This window comes from Styela clava, chromosome 6, assembly GCF_964204865.1.
Source record: "Styela clava chromosome 6, kaStyClav1.hap1.2, whole genome shotgun sequence".
NCBI lineage: Eukaryota > Metazoa > Chordata > Ascidiacea > Stolidobranchia > Styelidae > Styela > Styela clava.
The window spans coordinates 19,176,319-19,201,944 of NC_135255.1; the positions used below are offsets into that span (position 1 = coordinate 19,176,319).

At 35.3% G+C, this 25,626-nt stretch overlaps 1 protein-coding gene and 1 long non-coding RNA gene across 3 annotated transcripts; one reads left to right on the forward strand and one right to left on the reverse strand.

The window, feature by feature from the left end:
* Positions 1-204: 204 nt before the first annotated feature.
* Positions 205-9,115, forward strand: LOC120328538 (uncharacterized). Of its 2 annotated transcripts, none has more exons than XR_013476818.1 (4): positions 205-433; positions 1,994-6,565; positions 7,179-8,301; positions 8,518-9,115. It is a non-coding gene; the product is annotated as an uncharacterized LOC120328538 (long non-coding RNA). The 2 variants fall into 2 exon arrangements; XR_013476817.1 differs by having other exon boundaries at positions 1,994-6,526; positions 8,518-9,113.
* Positions 9,116-13,281: 4,166 nt separating this feature from the next.
* Positions 13,282-20,501, reverse strand: LOC120331066 (uncharacterized). Its single transcript, XM_039398093.2, has 3 exons — positions 18,466-20,501; positions 17,199-17,311; positions 13,282-14,999 (listed from the first exon to the last, which is right to left on the reverse strand). The coding sequence occupies exons 1-3, from the start codon at positions 18,699-18,701 to the stop codon at positions 14,722-14,724; spliced, it is 627 nt and encodes a 208-aa protein (XP_039254027.2). The 5' UTR covers positions 18,702-20,501; the 3' UTR covers positions 13,282-14,721.
* Between the last annotated feature and the right edge of the window lie 5,125 nt (positions 20,502-25,626).

Sequence of the window (25,626 nt, forward strand, 5' to 3'; positions counted from 1 at the left end):
ATCGGCGAAAGAGTAAATAGCTAATTAAAAGGTCAGCTATTGGAGCGTTAGATAAGGCTCGAAAAGTAGGCATAAAAATAACCGTTTTGTCAAAAATGGGACTTGAAAATTATTATTATTCCAGAAAACATTTGTTTTATATTTCCTATATTGTGTGATTAATATTTGTACGAAATGCATAAATTTTCTTTTTTTTAGCGACTATCCTGTATATAAAACATAAAAATCTGTATTTCCAGCACAAATATAACTCTAGCTCAATAATGGAAATTAAAACAAAAGATCCCGAAACTAAGGACCTATTACTTAATTACGAAGAAGTTCGGCCCCGTCTCAACCTATACATCGTTGCATTTTACATCCTGATCTTTCTCCTTCTGGTCGGAATCGCTATCGTTGTCCTCATCACTCAAGGATTAATTTAGGTTCAAAGGTGAGATTTTTCATATCCGGGATAAGTTCAAACGTGGAATTTTTGTTTCCGAGCATAGTTTAAGTTCAAGGGTGAGAATTTAATTTCAGGTGTGACTTAGGTTTCAATGGGTGAGATTTACGGTGACCGTACATTTGAACCCATGTACTTTTGAACCCATGCGTATATCCACGGGTTCAATCTATATGAGGGTGCTGAAACCCATGGGTTAGGGTTAGTATGGGTTTAATTATCCATGAAACAAAAAATATTCCATAGGTGCAATAGCATACAGGTGCAATTGTCATGGGTTCAAATGTACGTGGGTTCAAATGTAATGGAACCGAGATTTACATATCCGTGAATGGGCGTGGATTGTATTCCCGCTTGTAGTTTGGGTTCAAAGGTGAGATTTCAAGTTCAGGTTCATTGTCAGGTGAAAGATAAAGAGCCCGATGCCTCACAAGGGCGATACTGAATCGGAAAGATTCCGGTTCATACTGTGATAATATAATCCTAACACAGGGTTTCTCAAACTGGAGTCTGTGATGGCTGCACAGGGGGGTAGGCAACGATATAAAATAAGTCTGAAACATATACAAATAGATCTTAATATTATCGAATTGCGTTAGCTTATAAGTATTTAACGTTAGTATGTATTGTTTCAGACTTTTATGAGTTCTATTTCATCATAGATCATTTATTATTATATATTACATTATATAATTCCTCGTTGGTTAAGAACAGAAATTGATACGACATAGGATGGGGATCCGTCAAAATAAGATTCACAAACAGGGATCCCCGGCCCAAAGAAATTGAGAAACCTTGGCCTAACGCAGGGTCGGCCAACCTTTTTGGCCGACGGGCCACATTTAGTTTACTAATAATTGCGCGGGCCACTTAACATGGTAATTATGATCTAGTTTTGCTACACTGACCAAAAGTTAATGAAAAAACAAACAAAACCCTCGCACCAAACTTTCTCAATAATGAGAACAATAAAAAAACGAAGATACAGTAAAGTCAACAAAGTTTTTTCTACCCGTAGACATTTTAGTGTGAAGTTTGGCACTGTTTTTTGTCAATATTCGCTGAAAAGGACGATGTAGCAATGCGAAGCGAATTTTCCATATTACTGTCAGAAATTAGTGATCTCACAGGGGATTTATCATGGTTCATCTGAGAAAAAACTTGCTTGTACGAGTACGTGCTGCCAAATTATGAGGTCATCGAAACTGCCATTCTGCCCAAGTGTGTGAGCTACTATTTATGTATCGATATCTTCCAGTTGGTGATGGCACTCATGGCTCGTTTGAAAGGGTATCATTGTATCAAATCTTCATATTAACTACATCACCCGAAAAATAGAAGTTTTACTCAATTTTTTTTATTTAATTTCGAAAATACAGCGCGGGCCACTCGAAACTCCTCGGCGGGCCACATGTGACCCGCGGGCCACGGGTTGGACGACCCTGACCTAACGTACCCGGTTACTGTTTAAACAGGGCCTTGTTCGGAGCAGTGGTCTAAAAATATCCGATAAAAATATTATTATCTAATAAATTACTTTATTTTCAGGAACAAAAACAATAAATTGAAAGTTAAACAGTTCCCGGAATATGAATATACAAACCAATTGGAACTATGAATATCTTTCGACAGATAATGGCGAAATCGATATATTGGCCGAAACAAGTTTTCTTGTCGTATCAAGATGAAGTCTACACATTGAAATGAATCGGAGAAGTTGCTACTGGTTTGAAACAACTATTAGATTAGAATATCATATAAATTAGTCGTCTTATCACCTCCTCTCTGCCTGGACAAAATATATTCCGTCATATACAAGTTGGGTGTCGGATAGCTTTCCTAGCTAGAACAATATTTCAGACTAAATCTATGTTTCACGTGGAATAAATAGACACAATTTCCAATCTTGGTGTCTTTCCTTTCTATCATGAAGAGTTAGAGTGGGAGACGAATTCGTGTTTTACAATCATAAACGGATATTTATTCGTCAAACTGTTAACTTTTAACTGTTTGAGGCAGCGTAAAGATTACGCGACTTTACGGACATGGTAGCCTATATATCGGTCATAAAAATGGGCGTACCGTCCATTACTAATCCAGATTTTAAATTGTTGTCAACGAACTTTGAGGCGAAGATTTATGTGAAAAAGTTTCCAATTTAATAGTAAATTAAATCTTGCTCGAACTGTATGTATTTTTGCAGCATTGATTTGTTTTCAAGATGAGTGGAAATCGATGGTCTTGTGATTAGGTCAGTTCAAGGTACCGTCAGTTCAGTCCATGGGGTTCCCACATGTTTCCATTCATATCCAAGAGTCTATATTATTATATGTATATTGTTTGAAAATGATCGTTTTAATATAATTAATATTATATGTCTGTTTCACTAGTGTTTCGTGAAAGTTCAATTTGTAGAATCACATTTTTGATCGTCCTATTTTATGATGACAAATATAAATCATATTATCAATCGCACAGGGGTTCCTCAAGCTGAGACTGTCCCACCTAAAACAGGACGTATGGTAAGCCTAGATTTAACTTTGTTAGCGTCTTAAGCTCAATATCTTGGATTCAAAGCAAGGCCGACCCAGAAATTCAGGTCCCTTTAAAATAGCATCTCTTTACCGAAATGTGACACTCTTGTATCTGAATCATCCAATTTTGATTTGGCGCAGGTCGGACGTCATGGCATAATCCATGAGCATAAATGGGCATAACTTTGGTCTGATTTTTATATTATTTGCATAGGGTAGTACGTAGCTGGTAGGACGCTCACTGATTTATTCACAAATAACTCATTTGATTGAAACAAATAAATGTTTAACTTACTCCCTACGTATTAGTAATGCTTGTGCTCTGTCACGAATAGGGTTTTGTTTTTCCTCAATTCTAAAAAAACATCGTGTTTTAAAACAAGGGCTTGTTTTGAATCAAATTTTTTCTGTATTTTTTATTGAAATACCCCTTGCATCGTCGCGAAACTACGCCAAAACGTTGCATTCTGGCAGCTGCACACGCAGCCGGAATTATAATTTCAAAAATGTAAGTAAAATTTTTTATTTTGACTCTTACCACTATTGCGTACATTTATCGCCACTTTATATCTCCACCAAAGTCATAAGATTTTACCCGGAATGTTTAGCCGAGATATTAGAGAGACGTTTTGGGTAAGTAAAATCATGATAATTAGCTCACATGCCCACTACAAAAGCAATTAGATCAAGTGCAGCCCTTCGGCAAAACGAGTGGGTTGCGATAATGAAGAATATGCTTATATCTAGGGATTTGTTCAAAAAGAAATGTTTTAAAACAATTTTTTTGCCTGTTTTGTTCAAAATGGCTGTACTATTTGATTTTTTTGTAATAGATAGGTTGAAAAAAAAATGGATGTAAAAATTTGCCAAGCGCTTCTTATTTGCAATAAATCTTTTAAAACGCCACAAATATTGATAGAGGCTCATGCACACCTTCTCAAGCTGCAGTTCAGTGGTTGGCGCAGTAAGACGCAACCGATAAGCCATTACGTGAACGCCCCGCTGCGATGAAACCACTTTGCGAAAATTAAAATGCGATCGAATAAATTTGTTTGTATAACTTTGAAAAACTCTATCACTTCAACCTTAAAAACAAAGTATGCTAAGCATAAATTAACTAAACAGTATTAACCATAATAATGCGTTCATTTTATGGGAAAAATGTCAATATGTCAATTTTTCTTACTCAAAACATCTCTCTGATATCTCGGCTAAACATTCCGGGTAAAATCTCATGACTTTGGTGGAAATTTAACATATTGTATTTATTACAAATTGTACAATTGTTTCTTAATTTAAATGAAGTTTATCTATTTCGTTTACTTTCTGTTACATAGTGTCTGCCTTTATGTACGTAACGTAACAGTTACGTAACAATAGAAGTAGTCACTACTTGCTACAATTTTGCGAGTTGCAGTTTATTTATCTTCTGAACCGGGTTTAGTGAACATTAGTGATTTTTTTTAAATATTTTAAAGGGAAATCAAGCAGAGATGATGAAGATGAAAGTTGACCTTTGACCTCCAACGCTAAAAATAAGAAAATCAGTAATTATCAGTAAATCCCTAGCCACGAAACAAAACGACATGACATTGTGATTAAATCAGCAAATACAGTTGATTGATTCATCTATTGATCATCATGACGTCATTCGACAACTTAAGTTTGCTGTCTAACACTAGTCTGGTATTAGACTTGTTTCTGTATAGAGATATTGAGGCGCGAATTTATGTGACAATGTTATTAATTTATTTGTTAGGTAAAGATTGCTTCAACACGGTTAGTCAACATCGAATAAATTACGAAACTGTCGTGGTCGCGATGGTTTGGTCGTTGGGATGAACATATAGTTATATTGTGCGATAATTTGTAATATAAATTATCATAGTCATAATATTAGCCTCTTAAACCAGGGGTCGGCAAACTAAGGCTACGGAGCATTATAATCCGGCCCGCGACGCTTCACTAAATTATATTAACAAAACAGCGGTGTTGACGATCATATTCTTTACGTGACAGAATTTGTTTTGGGACATAAATTATATTATAACCTAAAAAGTATATTATTTACAATCACTCTTTTAATGAGCCTATAATTGATTATAATTAGACAAATGGCAACAGAACGTAAAAAAGTTGATGCTAAATGCAAATGGTTTATCGACGCAGAAAATATCCAACGCGCACTGCTTGAAATTTAACTGAAATCTTTCAACTTTCTAAAAATATGTGCGGCCCGCCAATGAATGGAAACCTTTAATTTTGGTCCGCGAACGCCAAAAGTTTGCCGACCTCTGTCTTAAAAAACATTTTTTATGAAATAAATTATCATAGTCATAATAATAACCTCTTAAACATTTAGCATAAAAGTTCTCAAAGGGGGAATAATTCTGTTATACATAACCAATATATGATTGAAAATGAACAGATTGTATGTATTACAAATTGTACAATTGTTTCTTAATTTAAATGATGTTTATCTATTTCGTTTACTTTCTGTTACATAGTGTCTGCCTTTATGTACGTAACGTAACAGTTACGTAACAATAGAAGTAGTCACTACTTGCTTCAATTTTGTGAGCTGCAGTTTATTTATCTTCTGAACCGGGTTTAGTGAACATTAGTGATTTTTTTTTAAATATTTTAAAGGAAAATCAAGCAGAGATGAGGAAGATGAAAGTTGACCTTTGACCTCCAACGCTAAAAATAAGAAAATCAGTAATTATCCAGTTAGGGCGAGGAATGCAGATTGCACTGGTAATTCAAATCATTCCTAACCTGAACACCAAATGGATAATTACAAATTTGTTATTAAAAAACGTGGCGGTGGTGTTTTTCTCAAATTTTCACATTTTTGCATTAGTAACGGGGGCTTTGTACAAAAGATTCGGAATTGCTGTCCGAATAGCCGCGCTAAAACGAGTGCGCCAATCGTCTCATTCTGTAGTCTACACTCTACGCAGTGCGTCCCAACCTTTTTCCGTTCGCAACCCACTTTTATTGCCATTTTTTGGTGCGACCCACAATGAGATATGAAACAATGTATTCACATGTAATTTACTATTAATGATATTATCAGATCAAGTCGAGGCTTGATAGGAGACAAGCTCACACGTAACGTGGCATTCACACTCAACACATTGTGTTTTGGCTCAAAGTCATTTCCTGCCATAATGAAATCACATTTGATCTAATTAGATTCATATTTTCTCGTACTGAAATTATTAACGAGACACAACGCGTAATTCTAATTGTTACATTATTTATAATTCTAAGTGTTACGTAATGATAATGCCACTGGCTGGAAAGCACTGGTCTAACCTTGCTTTAATTAAACAAACTTTTATTTTTAGCAGAAACGTAACTTCAATTTAATAATGGAATCTAAAATAAAAGATCCCGAAACCAAGGATTTACTATTTAATTACGAAGAAGTCCGGCCTCGGTTCAACCTATATATCGTTGCATTTTATATTCTGATTTTTCTTCTTCTGGTCGGGATCGCCATCGTTGTGCTCATCACTCAAGGATTAATTTAGGTTCAAAGGTGAGATTTTTCATATCCGGTTACAGTTTAGGATTAAAGGTGAGATTTTTGTTTCCGGGTATGAGTTAGGTTCAAAAGTGAGATTTTTATCTTCGTGTCTATGTGTGAATTGAATTTCCTGGTATTGTTTAGAATTCAGGGGAGGGTAAGGGTTTTGGATCAGGGGCCAACAATTTTGCTCACCTGGACTGGCGAGCCATGTAATTGCGACGTAGAAAGTTACACTTCGTGAACGATATTTACAATGTTACAAAAGCAAAAGTGAAAACAATATACCTTGTGACAAAACTAAATTTATCGCAATATCAACCAATTTCTTGAATCATTTTTTAATTCAAACATCAAAATTTGGTTGCTTAGTTTGGTTGTGGGTGGCAGATTGAATTACCCAACGGACTAGATTTGGCCCGCGGGTGGTAGTTTGCCCATGTGAGCCCTCTAGATTCAAGGGAGGGAATTTATATCTCGGATGTGAGTAGGTTCAATAGTGAGATTTTTATTTCCGGGTATTTATTTCCGGCAATAAATACTGACCCGGAAAAACTCCGACCCACCCGATGAAAGTTCATAGATTATTTTTCGGAGACCTGTTGGAGTGAAGGTACAAAAAGTCCTTGTTAAAAATTTCTCTAATAAAATACTCCATTTTCAGGAACAAGCGTAAAAATGGAATTTACCAATTCGTTTCCAAGCAACTGGAAATAAGAAGGTGTCTCGGCTAAAAATCGAAAAATATAAAGATCGGTCGGAAGAACGCTTTCTTGTAGTTTGGAAAAGTCTCCATCGCTATTGAACATTTTGCTACGCCATATATTCAAGCCGTCTAATCATCTTTCTCATCCAGAATACTCCGCCACATGACACATTGGAAAAACTACCGGTCTATCGATGTATAGCATCAGAAGTACTATTGTATAAAAAATAACCGGTGCTCCGGAAGTATGCGCACCAAGATGTCGCACAACCTGAATCCTAATCGGTACACACATACTATGTTCAGGTTGTGCGCCATTTTGGTGCGCATACTTCTGGAGGTCAGAATAATCATTATAACAATTACGGGTGTCGCCGCTCGATAACCAGCAGGGCCGGATTTACCAATAGACCAGACAGGCTGGAACCTAGGGCCTCAACGTCCAGGGGACTTGAAATTCGGTTTTGAAGTTTGTAATTCTTTTAAAATCTTGACAAGTTTAAATCCTACTTATTCTGTGCATTGACAGTGACAAACTTAAACAGATAAATTTTTATGAACTTTTGCATGATTTTGCTTTGACGAAAGCTAGAAATTTTTTTTGTAGCTTAGTCTTACTCTTAGTTTTTGATGGCTGTAACTATTTCACATGTCCTCGTAAATAAATTTTACAATTATTGTAACTGTTGTTTGATCAAAGAAATTAAAAGCAAAACTGCCTTAAGTAAATTTTAATTTTTTTAACAATAAATTTGCACCCATGAATGGGGAGAATGAAAAGAACGAAGAGTTTAATGCACTAATATTTTTAACATTAAGCAATGATATGTGATGTTGTTTAGAGAGAAATTATGAGCTCAAAAATACGGAGGGACCTCACACATGAAATAGCCTAGGGCCTCTCATGGTCTAAATCCGGCCCTGATAACCAGTATTGGTTTCTCGCGACTCTTTTTACCCCGAATTATTCGTTTTTGGTTCTTTTTACATTCGGTATTCATTTATTGTATTTCATGTATGGTGAAAATATAAACTACTGATTACCATTTTCTGAGATTATTATAGGAAATATATAATGAAGGTGACCGTACATTTGAACCCATGTACATTTGAACCCATGCGTATATCCACGAGTTCAATCTATATGCGGGTGCTAAAACCCATGGGTTAGGGTTAGTATGAGTTTAACTATCCGTGAAACAAAACAAAAAAAATTCATAGGTGCAATAGCATACAGGTGCAATTGTCATGGGTTCAAATGTACGTGGGTTCAAATGTAATGGAACCTATAATGAAGAGTGACATTGGTACGCTATATACCAGGGATGGCGAACCTTTTTCAATCAATGGGTCAAAAATTATATTTTCATCACTGAACAGAAGAGCGTGGGTCACAGATATTTAATCAATGTTAGTATCTGTAAGAAACTTCTGAAATAAATCTTATAAGCTAGGTGTTTAGGTGAGTGAACACATACCGCTTCTTCTTGGCAAAACCTTCCTGTAAGTTTTAAACCTTATCTAAGGTTGTGTTTGCTCTCCTGATTTTATAATCCATTTATTTTTACCCATCATTTTATTGTTATACCGATTATGGAGTCGAAATAAACTTATACTAAGCTTCTGTTGGTGTGGTTTTGGGCTTTACTTATGCAGAACTTCTATCAGGGACTTATTATGGCACTCGCAAAGTAGCATGTAGTTCTCGTATGACCCCTAAAACAGTCTGCAGATGCACTTCCAAATGAGACAAGCCGTTGCAAGAAATGAACTGATCAATTGCATTGTTATGTCATAAAAACGATATCAGAGCCAAAACTGAATAAGGACGCGTCAAAGATTAGAGGTTTTGAAACTTAACGGCCCGAAAATTATGAATTTGAATATGAGCTATCGCAACCCTGACTGCCCAACTGACGGTACATTATTATAGTTAATTTAAGGCCGGTTTTATCAATTTTCATCACTGATATGTCAGCATTTTATTTTATTCGCGCTTTGGCGGGTCACGAATAAAACGCGGTGGGTTACTTTGTGACCCGCGGGTCAGTGGTTCTCCATCCCTGATATATACCACGAAGTGTCGTCCATGCTCACGGTGTAATAAATATTTTTTTATGTTCCGTATACTATTACGTATATTCAGTGTATTAAACCGGTTCTGGCAACTGAACTAATACTCGTTTAGGAAGCAAGGCGGTGTAGTTGACAAAATTAATCCCATTCCCAACATGGAATGATACCAGGACGAGAGGTCGTGGTTCACCATATGATTACACCGTGTTATGGGCGTTCCTCTCCCCCAGGATGAATATATAAGTCCTATCCAAAGGCGCAACTCCCGTAATAATTAGATGTGTGAAGATTGCTGGATTTCCTCACACCCCTAGAGCCTGGGTTCGCAAGTTCAAATCCTGCGAGGGATAATTATATGCAAGAGGATTGCTGGACTCCGCACCGGGCGTAGGGTGGTTCACGTAATCGCTGGTCGGTTACGGCTTCTTCCGCCATCAAGTCCATGCATCTGAAAACAAATAACTGGCTAATAATCCCATACCTGACATGGAGTGGTAACCGATAGTCCGTGGTATGACATATGATTGAGCCGTCTAATTGGCTTTCCTCCCCTCCGGGACGAATATATAATCGCATCCCAAGACGCATCCCCAGTAGGGTAATAATAGATTGCTGGATTTCCTCTAACTCAGTTACGGCTTCCAATATCCTACACAATATATCTTTCCATTATACACGGGCGGGAATAATACAATACAACATGCAGTATTCAAAGTCAGCTCCCCCCAGGTTCGCAATTTACAGTAAACAATAATTATTATAAGCAGTCAAATATTCTCCAAACTTTTTTTAACAAACTCACATAAATAGCACCAATTTGTGTTGCCGACATTTAAACTTGTGCAACAGTGGTTCTCAAACGGTGGGGCGTGTCCCACAAGACGCATAGACAATTATTTGAGGTAAAACTAATCAAAAATAAAATATTTGTTAGATTCGATCTTGCCTGCCTTATTTTGAATATTTACATTTCTTTATTATGGATATTTACGTTCTATCCACGTATTTTCAACATGTTTTTCGAATAAAACATACTTTCACTTCACTATCTGTTATTTGTAGCTTGTTGTTAGCTGGGTATTTGAGGTGGGGCGCGAGACTTGACAAGTTCGAGAAAGGGGGTGTGGTGTAAAAAGTTTGAGAACCACTGATGTACATAGTTAATGAAGCTGTCAATTTTGTTTATGAGATCTTGACAAGAATTTGACAACTAATAGAAAATGTGAATGGTGTAACACAAAAACTGAAAGCAAGTATACAGGCAAATATTACACAGACGAAACAAAGCTTACAGATCAGTAAATTCACAAGTAACCACTTCCTTGCAAAATGAAATAAATAAATTAAATTTTTTACCTCTGCCATGACACATTAAAATCACAAACACAGACAAAAATTCGGAAAAACTTCAAATAAGGCTTAAAACATGACACATAAGAGTACTACCGTATTTTAGGGACCAAGTGCACTGTCAATAAATTGCTTAGATTGGGTTTTGTTGATACACGAGGCGCATCGGTACCGATACTAGTTTTGGGGGAACTCCTGTTGTATGCGAACCAAGATGCCAGACACCGGAACGTAGTATGTGTACCAGGTTAGGTGGTCACTTGGCTGGTCCATAGAACAGAAATAAGGAAAATTGGAATAAAATTATGGCCTAACCCTAACTTGGTACACATACTACGTTCCGACGTCTCCTATCTTGATTCAAATACTACAGGAGTACCGCTTTGAGTGTAGACAACAAAGCTTAAAGCACTACCTGACACATACATTTGGCACTTGATCGATTTTTAAGAAAACAAAAAGTATTTTAAGCGCTCCTTATGGTCCATAAAATACGTTACATGCATGGTCAATCCACATTGCGAAATAGAATATAGAGTAAAAATACTCAAAAGCTTGTGACTAATTGTGATAATACATGCTTGGCATTGAGCTAACGAGTCATGCAAATTTTCAGTCAAATTAACAAATAAACAAAAAATTCTGTCAGAGCACCAGAACGTCAGAATACAATTTAAGGTGTGTACTGGTCATGGCCCAATTTTCACTTGTTGAGAAAGTACATCAGTGAAATGAATAATATTGTACCAATAATCTAATCACAGTTACGCACGGTAAAGCAGGGATCGAATACAGTGCATTTTTTTTTAAAAGACAATTTATAAAATAAAGCACATTATCCGGATTAGTGGTCTCAAAAGTTAGCGTAATTTTTATGAAAACAATCAAAGCAACATTTCTACACAAGAAAAAAAGAGAAAAACAAATTCAATAGAATACAAAATTTGACAAGCTGATTGCTATACCTTAACAATTTACAGTAAATCCTATTGCATTGGGTTTCAACCTTTTTAAAGCAACCCTTAATGAAACATTCCCTGTGCAATAGTTTAATTGTCTTATGCAAAAAACACCATTTGATTAATTGTGTAAACTATTAATATATATAAAAGGGTTCCATTACATTTGAACCCACGTACATTTGAACCCATGACAATTGCACCTGCATACTATTGCACCTATGGAAATTTTGTTGTTGTACGGATAGTTGAACCCATACTAACCCTAACCCATGGGTTTGTTTCAGCACCCGCATATTGATTGAACCCGCGGATATAGACATGGGTTCAAATGTACGTGGGTTCAAATGTACCGTCACCATATAAAAGCAAACGTAATATTGACAAAACAAAATGATCTTTCAAGTGTGCAAGTTGGTGATAATACTATTTGTGACTATCAGTGATAATACTGATAGATATTTAACTATATTTAAACAATATACATATATTAATACAGACTCCAGAATTCAAATTGAACCTTGAAAAACCGATCAACTGGGATGCTGGCAAACCCTGGTTGAAAACCACTGTTCTACTGAAAGCTTTGTACAAAGTATTTTATAAAGTATGGTGACACATAACAGTAGAAGAAACAAGGAAAGAAGGATAGGCCGTTCATCACAAATCAAGCAAGAACAATTTAAACATTTTTGTGGATTTGAACATTTACTCTGTGTAAAGTTTAAGATCTGTTTGATTCTCAAATAAAAATGTTTTAGGTAAAAAATGGATTGATGTTTGGTCGGGGATCTTAAAGGGTTGAGTAAAACAAAGGCAATAGTTTTAGTAGCTATAAAATAAGGCCAAATTGAAGTGAAGCTTTGCTCATTTGTATTTTGCTTGTATATTTCATTTTATACTACAGGGCAACCCAAAAACCCACTGATGAGGTAACCGTGGTAACCGCAGTGGATGGAATGCAAAGTGACCTTTGATGGAATGGCAAACGGGAGATCGCTAGTTTTTGTGTGCTAGGAAATATGAAAAATAAATAGGAAGCACTCGAATTGTGAGAGGTTTATGAGGTATACTCAATAATGATATTGAATTGGGATGCAATGAATGGTGTGATTCAGATGGTTTGCACCACCCTTTTTAGAATGTAGAGGACGCTCTATCAGTAAACAATACCTTTGCACAGGATGGTAAATTTACTAAAGATACTTAGGTATGTATTTTTGATCGACCATCAGTTCGGTTTTTAATTTTGAAACATTGAAATTTTGAAAAATCCGCTCTCAACACTCAAGATTAGATTCGGATTGAATTTGGAATTGAACTCCCCAAAAGACTATTAAAAGTAGCAATGGATGTGAAAGACCAAACAGCATGTTATAAAAATGGGTAAGCTATATTAAACAAGAAAGCTATGCTCAAATTTATAGGCACAACGGCCAAAACGAAGTATCATCAAATCTTTTACAGTATCAGTAGTCTGATTACGAGATCGCTGAAATGCAGTCACAGAACCACGACACGGTACGCATTTTTTAATTCTGATGACAAGATCGCACACACAAAAACAAATGTCATAAAGCCCACAGAAATTTTAGAAATAAATGAAAGTAATAGCCTGAAAATTTCAAACTAATTGGTCCAGTAGTTAAAAAGAAAAGAGATTTTTTTATAACGACAAAAAAAAAATGCTAGGGAAATGCTTTGTGTCCAAAATCAGTGTTTTCTATCTCTCAACATAGCAGCTTTATATTAGCAACTGTTTCTGTGGGGCCTAAAACCAATAAAAATGTGAAAATATTCCCTAAAAAAAATTCCTATTGTAAAGAACACTGTATCATGGTAAGTTGCAATAAATACTGGGGACTTGGAGTCTAAATTGGGTGTTATACACTAGGCTGTAGTAAATCAGTATGACTTGGTCGATTATTTATAGTTGTAAAAGCATTTGGCATCTAGTTGCCAGACATAAAACGCGCTTCATTCAATTCATGACTTGAAAACAATGCTTATCTCAGCCATGCTGATCACAAAATTTAATTATGGTACTATTAAGTATTAATTAACAAAAATTTGAGAAAATTCATAATAATGTTCAAAGTTCCATATTTTCTAGTGCATCACTCTATCAATTGACTAAGAAAAAAGTTGTAATCAATATTACATTAATAAAATCGAACAATTCCACGCTATAATGAAAAAAGTAGGGCTAATGAAGGTAATGATTTTTGATCCATTAGCATTTTCATTTTCCTTAATCACCCGTAATGTCTCTAGGAGAATGAATGATCTTCCTAACTTCTGAGTGAGTGCTACTGACCAAGTGTATTTCCTTAAAATATCAACTAATAATAAACAAAATTTTCAGCAGTGAAATGCAGTTTTCAGGCATTTTTCTTTCAATCAATAATATTATTCTACTCTTCTATTGCTATACTGTATTATTGCACTCTATGTTGTGTATGGCAGATGGGATAAAAACAAAAGTATGGTCTGCAATGTAAGGAATTTCAGACAAAAGATAGAATTCAGTTTAAGGAGTTTCGAGATCAATCCTTTCAGTAATAATTGTTTTCACATAGGCAAGGGCAGTGTTCCCTCTAAAATGTGCGCGTGCACACAGTTTTCAGAAGGTTGCGCCCACGCATAGATTTACTGCGCACAGATGTATTTCGATGTAATGTAACAATGTAACGGTTCTCAATTGGCAGGTTGATAAAGTTTGTTGTTGGCCCACTTATTACCCGGTTAGAACGCCAAAATTTCTTCATTGGTTTTTGCACAAATATTACGCATTTCCAAGAAAGTGCGCACACACCAAAATTTTTGCGCAAACATGATAAAATAAAAAAGAAAATTTTTTTGCAAGAACTATATCGTTTTTTTTAAATTTTTTTTGTGTTTAATATTTTTATTTTATTTTTATTCCATTTTTTTTATTTTAATATTGTTATCTTCAGATGGGGGACAATGGATCCGCCTGACTTTGACACGCTCATGAATACCTATTATAAGATAACATCAAATAAAAACTAAATGAAAAAAAAAAATAAAACCAGTAATTCAAAATACTAGCTGCAATCTAACACGAGTGAGACTTTGAAAGATATGTGTCATTTTTACTGTTCATCTGCCAGCTGTAGATCGGGCACCAAGGGATTTTCTTCATCTACTGGCAAAGGCTTGTCTTTTAACGCAGTACTCTGACGCTTTTTTTTGCAATAACAATACACTGCTAGGGCTGCTATTATCATACCAATAATCACACTGGCAACAATCCATGCAATGGTTGCGCCAGGCAATTTTGTAGCTGTAACCAGTGGCGGAACAATTTCATCTTTTGTAGCTTGTTCTGTAGTGATTTTTTGTGGAATGGAAACTGCTGTTGTTGTAGGATCTGAAATAAATTGTAATGTTAAATATATTGATAGGTTTGAAAGAAATTGTATTGTTAAATGTTGTAGGTTTTTTTAGTTACAGTTGGTCTTAGCATTTTAGTGGTCGCTCGTAGTTTGCAACTATGGCACAAACATGCTGAAATCTGTCACTCTAACCTCTAGGCCAGGGGTGGGCAAATTATCGCCCGCGGGCCAGGTTTTATTTGACGACTACACTAAATTAGAAATCATGTCTATAGTTCTTATGAATATAAATTCCCTTCAAAAATATCAATGAAAATAGCGCCATAATGGCCCCGATTGTTACATTGTGTGTCTTATTATTATAATAAATGTTAATCTGACTGTTAAACTAATTCTTGTAAATAAACAGTTTTTTATTCATAGTTTTTCATATTGAATTTTGAGCTTCCAGCAAAGTAACCAGATGTATTACTTGAAACCGGGAAAAGAAATTGCCCACCAATGCTCTAGAGCAGCCATGTGTAACCTACGGCTCGCGAGCCAAATCTGGTCCATTGAGTAGTTCAATCTAGCCCATCTGATGCTGCTACAACCACTAAAACCAAATTTTGATGTCAAGCTAAAAATTGCTCAAGGATTTTGTTGAGCCTGGGATTAAATTTAGTTCTAGCTCAAGGCTTATTATTGTTTTCCATCTTTGCTTTTGTAACAGTGTAATGATTGTTCACGAAATGCAACTTTTTTCATCACACTTACATGGCCCACCAGTCTAGGTAGGCAAAATTTTTGGCCCCTGTTTCAAAAATCTTGCCCATCCTTGCTCTAGGCCAGAAGTTCCCAAACCAGGGGTCGCGCCCCCAAATTGGGTCGGAGTGATAAGTAGGTAGGGTCGCAAACAGTTTATGGGGTCGCTGAGGTATGGTAGAGGATGGATGTACAAAACATCTAAGCTTTAACAAACCATGATAAATTTAGCAGTTTGTACTATGGCTTACTGTAAAACAGGCCTATAGGCATCGCCCTAAGCTTATGCTAAAAAAAATGTAGGTGCGTATTGTGACATCACTGTATGGTTTTAGCTTATTTTACTTAATACCACCACATGACCAAACTCAAAAGTCCAGTGAAAGAATCTCTGAGGTTTCATGAAAAATATATACATTGACCTGGGGTCGCACTGGGTTGTGGAAGACTAACGAAACAGAATTTTAAACATAGCCCATAACCCCCCCCCCCAGCTAGTGATTATTTGTTAATCGAAACAGCGCTATTCTGTTGTTCATGACGATTTCAATATTTTTTTAATAAAGTGCAAATATGAGGAAATGACAAAAAACCTCCTGAATTATAAATACGAGAATATCGGTCGGAAACCGAAGACTTATCGATCGAAGGTTAGGGAATCCCCCAAAACAGCGCTCTTACTCCATAGTGACACCGTGTGTCCAATCACTAATTAATTAATAACTCGCTCATTATACGACATAATTCATCGAAAATCAATAGGCTTCTGATCCGAGCTATGATGCTATGAGCTTTCGTGAGATATCGCGTGCATCTATCAGACAGACAGACAAACAAATACCTATCAACATACGTACCGATTAAAATCGATAAGTAATAAGTTATATTCTATATGGTAATCTTCCCACATCCAAAGTTAATAGAGCCATTTATTCAAAATAAAGAATATGTGGTTAAAATTGAACACCCAAAAAGTACTGAAATTTGGCACCCAAAATTTCAACTTGGCAATTAGAAATTTCAGAAACCCCCCTTTGAAAATATCTGTCTACGCTCTGGTATAAACTGCAAACTTATATGTTAGCAAACCTAATACTGGCGAAGGCGCAAAACAAAATGATTTTTTAAGTGTAGCAAGTTTACCAAACTAGCAAACCTACTGTAATCGAATTTGGATGGAAACTTTTCAAATTCCTGCTCTGTACCTGCCGTAATTCTGTGTGAAAACCACTGCACTCATTTGTATTTAATCAGGGGTGGGCACATTACAGCCAGCGGTCAGTACCCAGCCCACCGAAGTGTTTCATCCGACCACTTGTGGCTACTGGAATTACGACTATAGTTTTTATGAATATTAATTTCTGTTGAAAATCATGTTGACTGTTACATTGCGATTCTTATTATTACTTATTAGCCTTTATTTGCAACTGGCTCAGGAAAGTAATTGTCCACCTCTGTATTAAATATGATATCTTTATTGATTGACTTACCATCTGGTAGATCCGAAGCTGTTGTCCCAGCTGCAGTCGTTGTTTCTATAATAGCAGTAGTAAAAGGTTCGGAAGTTGTGTTTTCTAACTCGGTCGTCGGTTGCTCTTTAATGCTGTGATAAAAAATTGAATAAACAAAATATACCTTGGCTGTGTACTATTGATTAGAATTATATTCCTAACCCAGCGGGTCCCGAGTTGCAAAGAGAGCCGTGAAAATTAACAGAATTGTGTTAAACAAAACTAAAATATGATTAAATCTTTGGCATGTATTTATTATTTTACTATAAATGTTTAATCATTTTTTATATTAAATGACGTGTATGCTGTTAATGTCAACAAACTTTAAAATGCATAAAGTACATATTAACGATTGCAAAATTGAGTTTTATTTAAAAGTGCGCCGTGAGTTTTTTCCCTGATAATTGGGTGGCACATGGACAAAAAGTGTGGGAATTGCTGGCATATTTATTAAATTTCTAATAACCGGATAGGAAATTTTGTCGTTCTTGCGGAGGAAATTTGCTGTGTATATACTTTAGTATTACGTTACTAATATTCTTTATTTCTTTATTATCACTATGATACCTTCTTATGCATACATTATAAACTACTTCAACTGTACAAAAGCAAGCTTGCAAGTTGCACATAACAATAGCTAAGGATCGATTACAGTACCATTTGTGAGCAGTGAAGACAGAACTGTTGACATTTTATTGGAGGTGAATTATTCTACCAATTTGAAGCATTTATGCAATCGATTTGCACAGGGTTATCATTAAGTACTGCTACAATTACAGAATCTTGTTATGAAGCGAGTTCTCCATATATCTTAAACAGGTTTGTTTTATTTTAATCAGTGTATGATTTTTTTTTTATTATCTCAAAACACACCATTATGCCCACGATTAGTTGCACAGAACACATCAAAGTTTTTTTTTAAATTTACAGAAGTGAGCTTCATGATCATGACACCGCCACATTTTTAAAAGTAATAAAACAAATGACAGTACAAAGACAATGAATTAATCTTGATTGACAGACACTTTGGCAGCGGGGAATACATTACAAAAGAGGTAAACCCATATATGAAACTTAAACAAAGCATGTATGAGAAGACTCTGCCAAAAGTAAGCCGACCCAGAAAAACCAAAATAAGCATAGCTGCACAATTTAGCCCCCCCCCCCCCCCCCTCAAAAAAAATATTAAACCAACAATTGAATCCAGAAAAGCGACTTATTAGTCAAGAAATACGGTAATACTCACCCAGAGCAACTAATACTGTGTTGTGGAAATGGGTTTTTCTGTCCATCTGGACATTTCTTGCAACAAAACTCATCTTTAAGGAAGTCCAGTTCAATAGTTTTACAATCGGTTGTTTTAAAATAGTTGACATCACAGATGTAATTCTCAGAGACTGGACCATACTCTGCAGGTTTTGGGAGCACCAGTCCCATGCACTGAGGTGTTAGAATTAAAAGTATCATCAAGAGTAGCTCCATCACGATTATTGTTTGCGGATTTATCCACAATCTCCTAAAGATATTTGTAGATTTGCTACACTAAGAGTAATATTTAAATGTTAAGTTTTTCTTTTCCAAATTTTTCCTGATTTCTAAAAACGAGAATCCAAGGTCTAAGCTTAGACCAGCAACAGTATTGATGGGATATATCGTATATATCAGGGGTGGGCACAATTTTTTCTTATAGGAGCCGCATGCTGCAAGTCAGAACTTTAAAAGAGCTGCAGAATTTGTGAATTTAATATTATTATCATAATACCATGAACAGAAAAGAAATTCACACAAGAGTCTAATAACAATAAATAGATAAACGAGGCAGCTATGCTCAAATATATGCACAATTTGAGTTCATTCAATTTGTGTTTCCTTATAGCTGATTTACAAGGGTAGTCTCGTAAGAAGTTTTCATGATTCGTTTCATGGTGCCGTTTTACATTGCTGACTTTATTCTGACTTAGTAGCTTATGGAAGATTATGCACAAAGATTTATTCTCCTGACTAGTAAATGCGTATTCTTCTTCCCATTCTGACTTGACAACTCTGTTTTCATCTTCGTACTTTCGTTTCTTAATTGAGGATATATCGCACAGTAACTTAGACTAACTAACCGCAATTGAGCTGCAATACCGCCGACGCATCAATAAACATTGACCGTTGTGACGAAAGATTTTCTGACTTGACTGACTAAAATTCAACGCTACAGCAATTTTCATACTAAAACATGATTTGTCTTAATCATTGAGGAAAACTTCTTTACGACTTTTAATAAATTAAAAGAGTTTACATTAAAGTTTTTCTCTTAGTTAAAATTTAGATGATAATTTATGTTATCGAGAAGAGCCGCACAAAAAGTCTGGCGAGCCGCGGTGTGCCCACCCCTGGTATATATATACATAAAAATATCTGTGTGACAAAAATATCAGTAATAAGCATTTCACACAAGACAATACTTTTGTATAAAAAATTTTATAAGTTTTTTTTTTTGAATGAGGCCATGTATACACATCTACTTCTATGTAAAAATTTACAATAATTTGGAAGTATCGAAATCTTTCTGGTACGGCAATCAGGGGCGTAGCCGGAAGTTTCCAAAGGTGGGGAGGGCTGAAATACTTAATTACTAAGTTAGACCGAAACAGCGTGGCTCCGAGTGTAGGTTTTCAAAATACAGAGGGTCTGAAAAGCTTTTCAAGCTATGGAAGAGTGCTATTTCTGATTAAAAAAATAACGCTTTTTGACACCTCACAAGGGGAATTCTGACCCTTAACCTCCCCTTGCCAGCAATGCCTACTTAATTTATGATTAAAATGTTAGACATGGGAATTGAACCCGATATGTTTGGTTGAGTCTACCGCTTGAACGCTTCCAAAATATAGCCTGCCTTATCTATGATCGATCTGACTCTTGAGCACAGACTTTTGTGACATTATAGATGAACTACCAATTTTGTGATGAATCCAACTTCTTTAGTATACACTAACCAGGAATGACAAAAATTCAATAGTTCACTATTCGAAAGACATTTAATATAAGTGGTTCTCAAACGGTGGTAGACAATTTTTTTAGAGGTTGTGAAGCTAATTTAAAATTAAAACAATTATTAGATTTGATCTTGCCTGTTCAATATTAGATATTCACATTTTTTCATTTACGTTCAATCCGCACATTTCAATGTGTTTTTTAATAAAATATAATTTCAACATACTATATGTTATTTGTAGCTTACTGTTAGCTAATGATTTTTAAGGTGTGGCACAAGACTTCACAAATTCTAAAAATGGGGTGCGGCCTAGAAGTATGAGAACCTCTGTTTTATATTACTATTTTCATCCATGGAATATAAAATATTTTAAATTTGGGTTATACCAACAATGAACATTAAAAATCTAAGTATATTCAACTAAGTTTGCTTCAAAAATGGAGCACAGTAAAGATAAACAGTGATTTGATGGATTTTTTATACTTTCCGGCAAATTATTAAAGGCTTCCACGCCATGCTGTAAATTTACAATAGCTTGAAATCATAATAAAAACATACCATTCAATTTATTCACAAAGACTATACCACACCAGCTGTTAAGTTTTTTTCACAAAAGCTACGCTCACCTCAGACACTCCCTTTTAAAATAAATCATATTCAGAACAGCCCTTCCAAATTATTTACAAGCACTATTCCTCAGCAACTGGTAAGTTTTCTCACATAAGCTCTGCTTCAATTAAACACGCCCTTATTTAAAAAATCATAATCAAAACATGCCTTCCATATTATTACCAACTAATCCCTGCTTTTATATATAGTATTGAAACAATTTTAATCATGGTAACGCTGTAATAAACTGAATAGAATAACCAACTAGAAGCTTGCTTTCTCTGGACAAAAACATCCAAACTAAAATTAATCTCGTGATGACAGTCTCGAGACTAGTCAATCGTGAGATCATGTGAGAAAATTCGCGAAGTCATTGTTCACTCATAATGTCTCTCGTGTAACAAATACTCGTTTCCATTATAAGCGATAAATACTAGACATTATGTGTTAAATCGGTAGATTTAAAGAATGAATCAGCGACCAAAGGAATGTTAATATCAAGTGAATAGAAATGATGGGGGTATTTGTAACCATGAATAGGGGTTAAATAAAAAGGTCACTTTGGACCAAAGTAGGTCATGAAATATCACAAATCCTATTTATATTGAAGTTGGGGTGAAATGTTAAACTAAACTGTGTCAAACTCGAATAAAACAAAATAATAAACATTGAGTTGAATAAGCATACAATCTACTTCTATGTAAAGAGCTACTATTGTTTAAAAGGATCAGAATCTTCTGGCTCTTTTTACATCCAGGAATTTTCAAAAGGTGGGTTCCTTAGTTTCTAATTGCTAAGTTAGACCGAAACAGCCAGCGGGGCAAAATGCGGGTTTTCAAAATTCTAGAGGGTCTAAAAGCAATTCAAGCTATCGAAATTTCAAATTTCGGTTTAGGGAAAAAGCTTTAATTTACACATCACGAGGGGAGCTCTGACCCTCAATCCCCCTGGCCACACCCTTGCCTGACACGCCTACATAATTCATGGTCGAGGTTTTAGACGTGAAAATTGAACCCGAAATGATCAGGTGAACCGAACGCTTTTAACCACTTGGTGATCACGATTTCAAAATATAGCCTACACTACAAATGATGGTACTTCCGTAGTGTGTGTACCAGATTAGGGCTAGGCCATAATTTTATTCTGATTTTCCTTATTTTGGTTCTACTACGAGTTTGAGGACTGTCTGTGTTAGCCAAGTGAATATCCCCCTGCCCATAGGTTTCAATGCCTTAACACAACTTGATGTAAAGTAGGCGAACAAATTTTGTTACCTCCATATTGGTACACACACTTCTGGAGCGCCCAAATGGCTTTTATGAGACAACGCTTTACACAAACTACCAATTTTGCGACTAATCCAATTTTCTGAGCTTACCCTTACCCAGGAATGTCATAAATTAAACAATTCACAATTTATAAAGTCATTCTATATTAATATTTTCACCTATGTAATATCAACATATTTTCATTTGGAGTCATGCAAACAGAGAACAATAAAAATTGAAGTATATTCAATAAGATTGTTTTGAAAATACGCAGTTACGATAATCAGTGATTGGAATGATTTAATTTTTCACACTTCCCAGAAATTTATTAAAGCTTTCACGCCTCACTGTAAAGTTTCAATAGCTTGAAATCATAATCATAACAGTCATTTGATTTATTTACAAAATAATTCCTCGGCAAGTTTTTTTCACAAAAGCTCTGCTTCTCCAAACCCACCCTTATTAAAACTGGGCACTATTTCATAGGTTCTCGAAGCCATCAGAGCTTCGTTAGATAAACCTAGCGGCTTCGCGAGCTATTCGTTTACTTATTAAAATACTGACTCGATTAATTTTGTTACTACCCAAATAAGCAATAACGACATTAATAACATTTGACAACGGTAAATACATTCGAACAATCAAAAAAAGTAAATTTAATTTACTTAGGACAACAATGTAACAATGTTTTTTTTGTTTTGATTTTATAAGTTTATTGTGGGGCTCTATAAATAATTGTCAAAATTGGCAACCTACAGAGACATGTCTAGACTAAATTATATTATAATCTAACAAGAATAAAATTCACAATTGCTCGTTTAATGAGCCTTTAATTTAATTATTATTGTGCAACAAAATGTAGAAAAGTTGATGCTAAGAGCAAATGTATCACTGCTTGACTGCTTGAGCGACGAAAGGTTGCCGACGCCTAATCTAAATCTTCAGGGGCACCATGACATTAAAATTTGAAAATCATTGCACTGTGATACACAACATTTGCTTGATAAAACCATTCAACACTGCTTAAATTTTTGCTTTAAAACCAACTGCTTTTATATTATAGGCCTAACTTTATTTATTGTGAAACTATAGTAAACTGAATGGTAACTGAACTAAAAGCCAGCTCGTGCTGAACAAAACACACAGAAATTAATATGGTCCGTTAACAGTGGCATGGCCAAGACTAGTCAGCTGTGACACAACATGATACCATACATTTCAAATCTGATCAGATGACAATTGCGAGACAAACTAGTCAGCCGTCACACTACGTAATTCCATACATGTATTTGAACAATGAATCATATTTCTTGTGAAATTCTCAGATTAGTTACCTATTAAACACATACCATTCCAGAATAAACGTTTTGTGTCAAAACTGATGGAATGTTTTTAAGCAAATAGACAAGAAAAGGTTTATATTAAATACTAATAAAGGTCAAATAGTGAAAGTACTAAAGAAAAATACTTTCACAATTTTGCTCAGCCTAAACCAGAAAAGTTGATCGAAAAGTTAAAACCAACTGGCACTCTACATATATATATATATATATGAAAAAATGTCAGTAATTAGCAATCAACACAAGAGAATACTTTTTAGGCAAAAATTATATGGATGTCTGTACAAGCATCACTTTTATGTAAAAAGCTACAGTAGTTCAAAAAGACTGAAATCTTTCAGGATTTGAACCCAAAATTAATAACTTTCGGCATAAAGGCAATTGAGATTTTGAAATATACTTCATCTATGATTGATTTGATACAGCGGTTAAGGATTCTTGCAAGATAACATCATAAATGAGTCACTTTTTGATGAATTTGACTAAATAACTTTTTGATGAATCTGGTTTTAAGATGAACAGTATTGAAGGAAAGGTTGAAAGCAATTAACACTCTACATATTTACAGAGTGGACAAAAGTGGGGTTACAGTTAACACAGACACATAATACAGTAATTGTAACTAAACGTTTGACTCCATAAAAACCGGTTTTCAAACAGCGATTTTATAAAAATTCGCATATACGCCGACCCTACGAATCGTAACACGCCGTACGCAATTATCACAGTCAAGGATATCAAAGTATTCGAATATTTGGCTGAACTCCTAGGAGATTGTGGGTGTATTCCGCAAATTAGAATGCCCAGGTCTCAATCTGGATAGAGATAATAATAATCAACAAATATGAAATCTTTCCAGTATCTTTTAAAAGGGTGTGCTTTAATTGTAGTTATATAAACTGAACAAAATCAATTTAAGATCTACAAGATGATTTTTCATTTATTTACAAGGCGTTTTCACGTTTCAGTTATTATGGGTTTTTGTAAAAGTCTAAATATAAAAAATGAGAGCTATATTTTATTTTTAAAAATTTATAAAAATGTAAATGAGAGAATAATAAAAGTTGAGAACATCTGCCTTGGAAATGCTATGTTGTTTTATACACTTCTTTTCCGTATGGACAGTTTTTATAACCAGTATCGTTTTACTTTGCTTTGGATTGATTGCTGGACTCCTCGCTGCCATAGGGTGGTTCATGTAACTGCTGGTCAGTTACTGCTTCCTGCAACATCGAGTCCACGCATCTGAAACATATAACTGTCAAACTAATCCCATATCCGACATGGAATGGGGACCGGACAAGAGGCTGTCTTATCGGCTTTCCTCTCCATCGGAATAAATATGTAAATCCTATCATATATCCTTGCCAATTAAAAACGTAAGAACCCCTCCTCCCTCTTTGAAAATTTCTGGCTATGTGTCTGCTTTGTGGACAAAAGAGTTATCAGAAAAACTGAGCTTATGATAGTGGCAGTAATATCACATGATATTTCCAGTCATTGGGAACTATTATAAAAAGATGATTTATGTAACCATCAGGTCGGTTACGGCTTCCTCCACTATAGGGTCCACGCATCTGAAACAAATAACTGGCTAACTAATCCCATATCCGGCATGGACTGGTAACCGGACAAGAGGCTTTGGTTTGACATATCATTAATGCGCTTTAGCTCTTTTCTCTCCCCTGGGGTATATACAGGTATATGTAAATCGTATCCTAATTTGAAACTGAACATTACAAAATCTGAAAGTCCAGGTCCAAGACATAAAACTGTGATTAGGATCTGATTTACATTTTTCAGTATTTTCCGTGTCCCGGAGAAAAGAAAAATTTTATTACGACACCACTGTGGCACTAACTAACTATGTAAATCAGGGTGGTCCAGGGCTTCGAGGTGGGCGTGCCGCAAAAACTTTTGAAAATGTCTCGCGGGCCGCAGTCGGAGAAAACCCAAAAGTGATCAAAACATCACAAATTTAATCATTTTGAATATATTTAAGAATGAGATATTACGGTTCTAATCAGTTTTTTGAGGAGAATATATAAAGCCTTAAGTTATTAAATTGCTTGCCGAGAAATACCGTGGTATGTTCAGTTTCTTTTCTCGTGTTTGGTTTTGTAATGTCTTAAAATTATATTCTTTCGTGACAGATATTACTTGAAAACACACCAGACACTGTGGTTTGACGTTGTTGTGGGTAAGGA